At 42.0% G+C, this 11,805-nt stretch overlaps 1 protein-coding gene across 2 annotated transcripts in view; it reads right to left on the bottom strand.

Moving 5' to 3' along the window:
- Window positions 1–4,030: 4,030 nt before the first annotated feature.
- The window catches only part of mertka (c-mer proto-oncogene tyrosine kinase a), a 120,694-nt gene continuing 112,919 nt past the window's right edge, over window positions 4,031–11,805 (bottom strand). For both annotated transcript variants that reach the window (XM_048531744.2, XM_048531746.2), the window contains exons 18-19: window positions 10,903–11,039; window positions 4,031–8,273 (exon numbers count right to left, since the gene is read on the bottom strand). In XM_048531744.2, the coding sequence (XP_048387701.1) occupies window positions 7,811–8,273; window positions 10,903–11,039 (600 nt within the window). In that variant the 3' untranslated portion in view covers window positions 4,031–7,810. The remainder of the gene's footprint in view (window positions 8,274–10,902; window positions 11,040–11,805) is intronic.

The following is an 11,805-nucleotide window of genomic DNA, read 5'->3' as shown; positions in this document are numbered from 1 at the left end:
CCCCCTGCCATACTAGTTTAAACCCTCTCGAACTACTCGAGCAAACCTTCCACCCAGGATATTGGTCCCCTTCCAGTTCAGATGCAACCCGTCCTTCTTGTACAGGTCCCACCTTCCCCAGAAGGCATTCCAATTATCTACATATCTGAAGCCCTCCCTTCTACACCAGCTGCGTAGCCATGTGTTAAGCTGCGCCCGCTCCCTGTTCCTCGCCTCGCTATCTCGTGGCACTGGTAGTAAACTAGAGAACACTACTCTGTTCGTCCTGCTTTGCAGCTTCCATCCTAACTCCCTGTAATCACTTTTTATATCCTCAATCCTATTTCTGGCTATATCATTAGTGCCAATATGTAACACGATTTCTGGCTGTTTGCCCTCCCCTTTTAGAACTTTATACACCCGATCGGAGACGTCCCGGACCCTGGCACCAGGGAGGCAACATACCTTCTGGGAATCTCGATCCTGACCACAAAATCTCCTGTCGATTCCCCTAACTATCGAGTCCCCTACCACGAGTACTTTTCTATTCTGCCCCCTTCCCTTCTTTGCCACAGTGTCAGGCTCAGTGCCAGAGAACTGACTACTATGGCTTCCTCTGGTAGGTCATAAATAAACAGCTTTTTAGATAGCAAAGATATCGAGGAGAAGCATGGTGGCTCAGTGGTTAATATTGCCACCTCGCAGTTTTGGGGACCTGTGTTCAATTCCACCCTTGGGCAGCTGTCACACAGTCGTGGAGTTGCACGCTCTGCGTGTGTTTCGTCTGTGTGCTCCAGTTTTCTCCCACAGTCCAAAGATGTGTAGGTAAGCCGTGCTAAATTGCCATAGTGTCCAGGAATGTGCATGCAAGGTGGATTAGCCATGGAAATGCAAGGTTACAAGGGTACGGTAGAGTCAGAACTGAGTGGGATGGTCTCCAAAGAGTTGCTGTGGACTTGATGGGCCAAATGGCCTGATCTCACACTGTAGATCACCTTATTAAGCAGGAATCTGTCTTGAAATAGTTCCGGTGTGGAGGTGCTGGTGTTGGACTAGAATGGCCAAGGTCAGAAATCACACGACACCAGGTTATAGTTCAACAGGTTTATTTGACAACACAAGCTTTTGGAGCCTCACGCTTTCTTCAGGTGTTAGTGAGAGGGGTGCTATCAGATATAGAATTTATAAGTAAATGATCAAAGGTTCACACCATTGATGACGATGTACTAAACAAACTTAAGATCCTGTTAAATCTTTAGTCAGTTAGACAGCTTTAATTGATTAATATGTCTATGTAAATTCCTGAATTCCTCTCAAGTCACTGTCCTGAGAGAACCGAGAAAATACACATATGAATGTATGGGGTGAATTTGTATTTGCAGATATATTTTATTTTGTTCAAAAAGCATGTCATTTATAGATAGAAAGTCAATATGGCATTTTATAAATTCCTACTTTAAAAATGCAACCAGTCTGACTCCAAACTAAAACACAGATTCTAAACAAGGTCTCACAGGTAACATGCATTGACTGACCTAAAATGTCACCTCTTCTTTACATGGATAAAACCTTTACTTCTCTCAGAACTGTGACTTGAAAGGAATACCAGGATTTAACTCTCAGATTAAACAGGATGTCTGGCATTCCTGTTCTCATCTGTCAGCCAAGGCTCCCTGATTGGACCAGATTAACATCATCAAACAGGAAACACATATTCTATGAGGTCCACCTGGCTGACCTCATTACAATCCATCTCAGTCTTAAATGCATTCAATGACTTGGCCTCCACAGCCTTCAGCAGCAATAAGTTCCACAGATTCACCACCTTCTGGCTGAAGAAATTCCACCTCATCTCAATCTTAAAGGGTCATTCCTTCCCTCTGAGTCCATGCCTGGAGGTCGTAATCTCTCCCATGAGTGGAAACATCTTCTCCATGTCCACTCTATCCAGGCCTCAGGGTCAGCCTTAATTGTATTGAATAATGGAGCAGGTTCAATGGGTGGAATAGCTATAGGATGATAAAAGGGCAGATTTTTTTTTCTCTAAAAGACCTCAGAGAGCATAACTGTAATCTCTGATATAATAAACAAGTGGAGATTTTCACTTCCATGGTTACTGTGGGTGATTTGTAATCACTCAGAAGCTAACATTTTTCTTTGCAGTCGGATCTTGTTAACAGAAAATGTTAACAATTGTAAAATAAATTGCACTGTGTTTCAGAAGTATAGAGATTTACAGAAATTCTGAGTGATGGAGCAACAACCCCTGTGTCTGGTATAAATAATGAGGTTTGCATTTTGATTCTAACTGGAGCTTCCTTCATATTTTACTTTATCAACATTTGTGTTCTCAATTGTGCTAACATTGTATTTTCTTTTGTAAAATGCTTGAATGACAGCAAGCAATCTGCAACTGGTTACAAGTTGCCCTCTGGCAGCACGTGGGCTCAGTGATTAGCATTAATGCCTCACAGCACCAGAGATCCAGGTTCAATTCCAGCCTTGGGTGACTGTCTGTGTAAAGTTTGCACATTCCCCCCATTGTCTGCATGGGTTTCCTCTGGATGTTCTGGTTTCATCCCACAGCCCAAAGGTGTGCATTTTAGGTGGATTGGCCGTGCTAAATTGCCCATAACGTCTGGGATGGAAATGCAGGGATAGGGTAGGGGGTGGGTCTAGGTGGTGTGCTCTTTGGAGGTTTGGTGTGGACTCAGTGGGCCAAACGGCCTGCTTCCACACTGTAGAGATTCCATGATTTCCTCAGCCTGCGACATGAACCTGCAAGCACTGGAGCTTCATCTTTGGTAAGCATCAATTTTCAACCCTCTTTCTGTCATGGACATGAACATCTTAATTTCAGAACCTTATCTCTCCACAGAAATCTGTAATTATCATTAAGCAATTTCAATGTGACACTTTCTAAAGCAGAAACAAATTCAACAGGTCATTTTTTGAAATAAAAGTACCTAAAAAGACAGGATTTACAAAAACTTTTATTTTCTACTTACATTGTAAGTCTTTAATGCATTTTGATTGGGGTGAACTAAACTGGATTGAAACATGGATCAAATGAAATTAAAAGCAGAATTGGAAACATTTCGCTGAATTTTATGGGAGAAGTTTTAAGGGGCAAGATGCTGACCCAAAGCCCAAGAAAGGAAAGCCAGCTAATATGTTCCTTGTGCATCTGCGTGGGACCTAAAATGTGCTGTGGACAGGCTGAATTGATTATTAGTTGGTTGGACTTTATGACCTCAATGAGGAAAAAGTTGTTGTCAGTCAAACTAATTGGCTGGCAATTCGACTATACCTGGCAGTATATTAAAGCCCAGTAATGGGCATTCCAGCAGACATAGGCTGCCCTGACAAAACATGTTTTGGGGTTTCAGAGTGGAAATCTGTAGCTTGAGTTTCAGCAGGGTTTTTTGTAACCATGGTGTGGGGAAATAAGCTGGAGAAGGGCTAGGTTCTGTCAGGCAAGTATCATGGAAAGATATTTTGGCATCTTTTTGGAATGCCCCTGTGCTTGTACAGAGACCTGCCCCTCCACAAATGAAGTGACTCCAACTTCCTTTGTTCATGTTGGCATTTTAAAAATGGTCTGTCTGCTAACTCCCAGATTAGGCTGTATTATGGTGTAAGCAGCATACTTTTTAGGTCGGCAGATTGGCAAATAGGACCAATTGATCTTTATTTATTTATTTAAATATGATGGCTGGCCACCCGGCCTATTCTGTGATATGTTCCAGGAGTGACCAGCAAGGGTACGAAAGTCATGTGCTAGCTACTGGCTTATATTATGACCTCCCCCCAACCTACACCAGCCAAATACACAAAGGACACAGGAACATAAAAATATAGTAGGAACCGCCGATGCTGGAGTCTGAGAATAACAAGGTGTGGAGCTGGAGGAACACAGCAGGCCAGGCAGCATCAGAGGAGCAGGAAAGCTGACGTTTTGGGTCTGGACCCTTCTTCAGAAGTCACCATCTTTCTGAAGAAGGGTCCAGACCCGAAACGTCAGCTTTCCTGCTCCTCTGATGCTGCCTGACCTATTATAGAGGAACATAAAGCCCAGCCTGTACCACGACAGATACAGTTCATGAAAATGGAATGCCTTAAGCCTCCCAAGTAATTGCTTTTACTAAGTTACAATTAATGTGACAGTGCCAAAACTCTCAGCGCTCTTTGTTGTATGTAAGAACATTTAAAGTTCATGGATTGCCCACGTGTAGGATTAGCCTTTAATACACAAAGAATACAACAGTGCCCACACCACATGCACCATCCAATCTGGATTTCTTCCCAATTTGGTTTTGTGCTTTGTGCATGTTTTAAACTCTCATGCTGTCCATTAGTTTTTTCCCTTTCTCGTTTCTTTTTCTGTTTTAGTTTGCAAGTAGTCCAGTTGGTTTCCTGGCTGGGAGTCCAGTTCTAATGCATGTCAGAGCGAGCAAAATGAGTCAGTGACCTTCGAGGTACCATGAAACACTGCATCAATTATACTTACAGAAGTCATAACTATAGAATCATAAAATTCAAACGTGCTCAAGGCATAGTTTCACTCCAGCTTCAAAGTTGCAAAGGTCAATTGAAGCAGATTTAGTAACCAGAGATGAATGATCAAATAATGAAGTGTGGAGATTGTTGGCATTCTTGCCCTTCCCTAATTGCCCTTGAACTGCCAGGCCATTCCAGAAGGCAAGTCAACCACATTGTTGTGGGTCTGAAATCACATGAGGCTGGATCACATAAGCTATAGGAAGGGTAATATTAAGCTGGAGAGGGTTCAGAAGAGATTTACCAGGATGTTGCCAAATATGGAAGTTTTCAGTTATAAAGAAAGGCTGTATTAGGCTGGGACTTTTTTCACCGGAGTGTCGGTTCAGAGGCGACCTTATACAAGTTTATAAAATAATGAGGGGCATAGATTGAGTTAATAGTAGTTGTCTTTTCCCTATAATGGGGGATTTCAAGATTAGGGGACACATTTTTAAGGTGAGAGGAGGCAGATTTAAATTTTAAAAAATGAGGGGCAAACTTTTTTTACACAGACAGTGGTTTGCATGTGGAACGAACTTCCTGAGGAAGTGGTTGATAATACAACTACAATGTTTAAAAGACATTCGGATAAGTACATGAAGAGGAAAGGCTTAGAGGGTAATGGGCCAGGAACAGGCAGGTGGGACTAGTGTAGTTTGGGATTATGTTTGGCATGGACACTGCTTATTCATACATGGCTCCACATTTCCAACCAAAGGGGGAAAATGTACAGAGAAAAGCATGGCTGGATAGGATTAAGGAAGGAGAAAGTAAAAGAGGAAGAAATAAATTAAGTTACATAATCTAAGATGTAATGGCTGGAGGAAAGCATGTGTCTGGTGAGGGCAGATGGTTAGCAGGTCAATCAACCAACAAGTGCTTATTAACAACATCAAAAAAAAATTAGGAAGTGTTGTGTTTTATCTGTTTGGCTGTGCAAAGCGTTTCAACACAATGCACATCCTCACATGAAAGTTGTCAAAATCTGTCAAATAGGATTTAAACGTTCTCACAGTAGATCTACATGAATAATCTATATTGCCTTACAATCATGTGCCATGGTTGCATGCTTGGTAACTGTACAATTCTTTGCTTGTAATACAGTAAGGCTCACTTAAAAATTGGCCACTTGAATGATTTTAGCTTTATCACGATACTTTGCCACGTGATCTTTATTTTTAAAATTGAATTGCAGAATTCTTACAGTTCAAGAGGCTGCAATTTGGCCCACTGAACCTGTACTGGCACTTCAAACAACATCATTACCCAGTGCCAACCTCCTGCTGTTTCCCCATACCCTAGTACACTACATCCATCCAAATAATAATCCGATGCCCCCTGAGTGTCTCAAATTGAATCCCCAGCACATTTCCGGGCAATGCATTCCGTACCCTAAGTACTCACTGTGTGAAAACGTTTTTGTCACCCTCACTTTTTTTGCACATCACTTTAAATCTGTGCCCTCTCATTTCTGTTTGTTTTACAAGTGGGAACAAATTCTCCCATCTCCGCTAGCGAGCACACTCATCTTGTTGAAAACCTCAAACAGCTCTTCCCTCAGCCTTCATCTCTCCAAGATAGACAGTTCCAACTTCTTTAATCTATCCTCACAACTGAAGATCTTCCTCCCAGGAACCATTCTTGTCAATCACTTCTACATTCTCTCTAATGCATTCATATCTTTTGTGCTTTTATGCTTCAAAATAATCAGTGATTTAAATTGATTGTGCATTATTTCAGCAAGTAATAACTGACTAAACAATGTGAAACAGTTCCATATGATGGCAGTCTCTCCATTGTTTTGAACAAAGTTCACAAAGGTATTCAGGGATAACTATCAATGGTCAAAATCTGACACTACATAGCAGTGGCAGCAAGATCTCTGCCATCAGGTCATTTAACACCTAACTAACAAGTCAAAAAACAAGTCCAGTTTTCTAAGCAATACCCTTACCTCTTCCATTGAGGAGGAGGAGGGGTTTGGGCCTAATAAAGTCAAGGGCAAAATATTTTCAATGAAGTAGCATAATGTATCACTACCACTTCCTGTAAGGAAGATAACAAAGATCTAAGCTGATATCAACATAAATTAAACAACATAAAGCTGAACCACCTTCTCTGAAGGTGTGTCACAGCATGTCCAAGCAGGTTGGTTAATATAACTACACCACAGTCATAGAGGGTTCATCTTGAGAAGGGAATACCAGTCATTTATTGGAATCAAATGATACCAGCAGCTGAGCATTTGGCCATGGTTGAATCTCAAGGACAGTGATCATCTCGGTTCACAACTGAAGACTGGCTGCTTTTAAAGGTGTTGATTATTCATTGAGACTGTTCCCCATAAGGAATCAGCTAAAGATGGATAAGGTTTATGGATAAGCTCTGGATTGCTCTAACATACAACTGGAACAGAAACAATGGGCTAAATGACCATCTCCTGTTTTGTGAATTAAGATTGTTTAGTATTTACCCATTTAACGACTAGTTTACCAGCAGATTATGGACTGTCACCAGCGATTGGCCAGTCCATTGAACTTTGAGGAAATAAAGTCAGCTAGATCTAAAACATTAACTATAAATGAAACATACCAATGGACATCAAATATCAGAATGTAATTTCAAAAATCTAAGACTTGTCATATAATACTTAAAAGCAAAGTCAGGAGTGGTATCAGGACTTTGTTCCTCACTCAAATAATACACTTGGAAAAGATTTCCACATGGAGCAGTGAGGCAAATACCTTGGGAGAACATCAAAATAAGTTCTTTGCCAGTGAAAGAAATAACAGGAACTAGGATTTCACCACGAGCAATGAACGGAAACAGGCTGGATAGTCTTTCCCTGTGATATCATCATGTGAAATGAACACTGCTTTATTCAATTCGGGCCCCCATCAATTGATGCGGAGACAGTTATATATGGGAAAAAATAATTCATATTTTAAGGCCTCCAATACTAAGTACAAAAATATTTGTTAGACAGTTCAAATGCTGTATCAATTCTTACAATGCCCTGAAAATCCTCAGAACTAGGAAGTAATTGTGTACAAATATACAAACCTTCAAAATGATCCCTGATTTATCACCAAGTCCCAAACACTGGACTGGTGAGAAGACCGCTCTCAGATGAGTTAACAACTGAATAAAAAACATACTGGTGAATTTCGTCACAGTAGCAAAATTTGTTGATTACTTTCTTAAAACAAAATGTACAAATATATATTTGGATCTGGCAGTACTTTCGATCTGTCCAGCAACAGGCAGAACAAAGCTCATGAGCAGTCCTTTATAGCATTATAACAGAGTCATCGGATGAATCATCAGCGTAAGGAATATCCTCAGAGTGGGGTCTAGTTTCAAGGGATGTTGTCCCGTTACTTTGGCTCACTCCAGGCAACAAAGGTGTTTTTGCATCTAATGTGTTCAACTGTTCTTCAGATACCCCAGATATGACGTATCTGTCTTCTGTTTCCATGGCTTCATGGATTTCCACAGTGACAGTAGTTTCTGCAGGCCTCAGACTGCAGGGTTCTGTTTCATTGCAATCGCATGGGTGCAGATCGGAAAAGGTAGGCTCTTCAGTCAGAGCACTCTGCTCTTCAGGGTTACCTGTATTGACATAAATAATTTCTTCCTTGCTTCGAATTTCAGGCATACTCTCTAAAAACTTGGTGAGAAACACTTTTAAGTCGGTAAATGTTGGTCGGTCTGCAGGATCACTTCGCCAACAGGAGTACATAATCTCATACCTAAAATCAAACAGACAGAATCACTTCAAATTTTAACCAATTACCATCACTTTCTTGTTCAGGCATATTGGAACAGGTTGCCTGATTGGTACTTAACTGCCTTAAGGCCATTTCTAAATGTTATTAAAATTCAAACTGTAAGATTATGTACATGGAAACTACAAAAGGAGTACGCCATTTGGCCCCCTGAGCCTGTTCTAGCATTTAATAAAATCACGGCCAACCTGAAACTGAAGCAAAACATCAGAAATTCAACAGTTCACACAGGAGAGAGAATCAGCACTAGCATTTCAAATCCAACATAACGTTTCCTCAGAACTAGAGGAGTCATACCAGGCTTGAAGTGTTAACTCCACAGACGGTGCCAGACTGGCTGACCTCGTAAGTTCATAAGATTTAGGGGCAGAATTAGGCCATTCAGCCCATTGAAGTCTGTTCCGCCATTCGATTATGGCTAATATGCTCCTCACCTCGTTTCCTGCCTTCTCCCGAAAGCTTTAATCCATCACCAATTAGAAATCTGTCTAACTCCTCCTTAAATTTACTTACTGTCCCAGCATCAACCGCACTTTGGGGTAGTGAATTCCACAGATTCACCACCTTTGGGAGAAGTAGTTTCTCTCCAACTTTGTTGTAAATTTGCTCCTCCTTATCCTAAGACGATGACCTCTCGTCCTAGAAAGCCCCACAACAGGAAGCATCCACTCCACATCTATTTTTTCCATGTCTTTTATCATCTTGAATACCTCAATTTGATCTCCCCTCATTCTTCTAATCCCAGAGTGTATAGGCCGAAACTGATCAATTTCTTTTCATACAACAAATCCCTTATCTCTGGGATCAATCTAGTGAGCATCTTCTGAACTGTCTCCAATGCCACTACATCTTTCCTCAAATAAGGAGAGCAAAACTGTGCAGAATGTTCCAGGTGTGGTCTCACCAATGCCTTGTATAGTTACAACAATACTTCCTTGCCTTTCAATTCTATTCATTTAGCTATAAATGCCAATATTCCATTCACTTTCTTTATTAACTGCTGTACCTGCGTGTTAGTTTTCTGTGACTCATGAACTCACACTTATCCATGTTAAACTCCATCAGCCACAGTTTAGCCTACTCTGACCTATTTATATCCATTCGTAAGGTTTTTATTTCCTCATCGCAATTCACCATCCTGCTTATTTTTGTGTCAAACACAAATTTGGCGATAGAGCCTTCTTTCCCTAACCCAAGTCGTTAATGTAGATTGTAAGTAACTGGGTTCTAAGGACTGACCTGTGCCACCCCACTAATTACTTCTTGTCATCCAGACAGACTCTCTGTCTTCTGTCCATCAACCAGTCACCTGTACAAGGTAATAAATTACCCCTAATCCCATATGATCCAACCTTGTGAATTAACCTTTTGTGTGGCACCTTATCAAATACCTTCCAGAAGACCAGACATATTACATCTACAGGATCCCCAATACCAACTTTGCTTGTTACAGCTTCAGAGAATTCTAGCAAATTACTCAAACATGATTTATTCTTCATAAAACCATGCTGATGCTGACAGATAGTGTTTCGACTTTGCAAATGTCCCGATATCTCTTCCTTGATAACTGATTCTAACACTTTGCCAAGAACAGATGATAAACTAACTGGTCTGTAATTTCTTACGTATTGCCTCCCTCCCTTTAGGAGGGAGATGGGGGTGGGGCTTGAGTTGGGAGGAGGGGCTGGTTTTGGGATCCGGTGGGGGGAGGGGAGATTTTGAAGCTGGTGAAGTCCACATTGATACCATTGGGCTGCAGGGTTCCCAAGCAGAATATGAGTTGCTGTTCCTGCAACCTTCAGGTGGCAACGTTGTGGCAATGCAGGAGGCCCAGAATGGAAGGGGGAGTTTAACAGTTTGCGACTGGGGGGGGCAGTTGTTCAGCGTGAACCGAGCGTAGATGTTCTGCAAAGCGGTCCCCAAGCCTCTTGGTTTCCCCGATGTAGAGGACGCCACAACGGGAACAGCAGATGCAGTATACCACATTGGCAGATGTGCAGGTGAACATCTGCTTGATGTGGAAAGTCTTCTTGAAACCTGGGCTCGGGGTGAGGAGGGAGGTGTAGGGGCAGGTGTAGCACCTCACAAGCTTTAAAACCTCCCCTCCCCCTACCGGATCCCAATACCAGCTCAGCTCGTCCCCACCTCCCTAACCCTGTCCTTCCTCCTACCTATCCCCTCCTCCCAACTCAGGCCCCACCCCCATCTCCTACCTACTAAACTCAAGCCACCCCCTTGACTTGTCTGTCTTCCCTGGACTGACCTATCTCCTCCCTACCTCCCCACCTACACTCATCTTTACTGGCTCCACTCCCGCCTCTTTGATCTGTCTGTCTCCTCTCCAGCTATCTTCTCCTCTATCCACCTTCTATCCACTGCCCCCTCTCCCCCTATTTATTTCAGAACACCCTTCCCCTCCCTGATTTCTGAAGCCTTCCTGCTCCTCTGACGCTGCTTGGCCTGCTGTGTTCATCCAGCTGTACACCTTGCTATCGCAGATTCTCCAGCATCTGCAGCTGATAACTTGGGTTTAATGGAGGTTAATTTGCTTCTTGTGAAAAACTACCAGGCCATAGGTGTATGACATACTCACAGCTCATCCAGGCAGTCAGAAGGCTGCTTCAACCTGTGGCCCCCATGCAGATAGTCATAAATTTCATGATTCTGTATTCCTGGGTAAGGGGTCATCCCTCGTGTAACTATTTCCCACATTGTAACTCCAAATGCCCACTAGTAACAGAAAAAAAACTCATTAAAATAGAAACAGCATCATTAGGTAATAGATCAAAATGATTCAAGAAATAAAGAAAAAATCAAACAATTCTTGACAAGAAACTAATTGTACAAATACAGACAACCTTTTCTGGTCCAATACACGTGTCAAATTTCCCGAAGACATCACTCACACAACACACATTTGAAAGCAGGTATCACTAACTCGATGGTGGAAGATAATTATACATGGTCACAGGAATATACCTAAATATAATTCTCATCAATTTTACCTTTCGATGTGCTTAACTGGGTTCTGATTTCTGATGTTAGTACATACTGTAATTTAAAATCTCACCATCAAAATTTACAAGGTGCAAGTCATGAATGTGATGGCATGCTCTCCACCTGCCTAGATCTAATAACACTCCTGTCCAGAAACTGAAATGAAGTGGCCAGAGAAAAACACTGGCTACAAAAGTGTGCTAGAGGCTAGGAATCCTGCAATTACTAACTCAGTTCCTGACTCTCTAAAGCCCATTCATCATTGACAAGTCAGCAGTGTGACAGAATACTCCCCACTTGCCTGGCTGAATGCAGCTCCAACAACACTCAAGAAGCTTGACACTATCCAGGACAGAGCAACTCACTTGACTGGCACTACATCGACTACATTCAACATCCACTCCTTCGCCACCGATGCTCAGTATCCGCAATGTGTATCATCTACCAGATGCACTGCAGAAATTCACTAAGGCTCATCCAACAGCATCGTCCAAACTTA

The sequence above is a fragment of the Stegostoma tigrinum genome, chromosome 4 (genome assembly GCF_030684315.1).
Source record: "Stegostoma tigrinum isolate sSteTig4 chromosome 4, sSteTig4.hap1, whole genome shotgun sequence".
In the NCBI taxonomy this organism is placed as follows: domain Eukaryota; kingdom Metazoa; phylum Chordata; class Chondrichthyes; order Orectolobiformes; family Stegostomatidae; genus Stegostoma; species Stegostoma tigrinum.
Note: the sequence above shows the minus strand (reverse complement) of the source record. Positions and strands in the feature narration are given on the sequence as shown.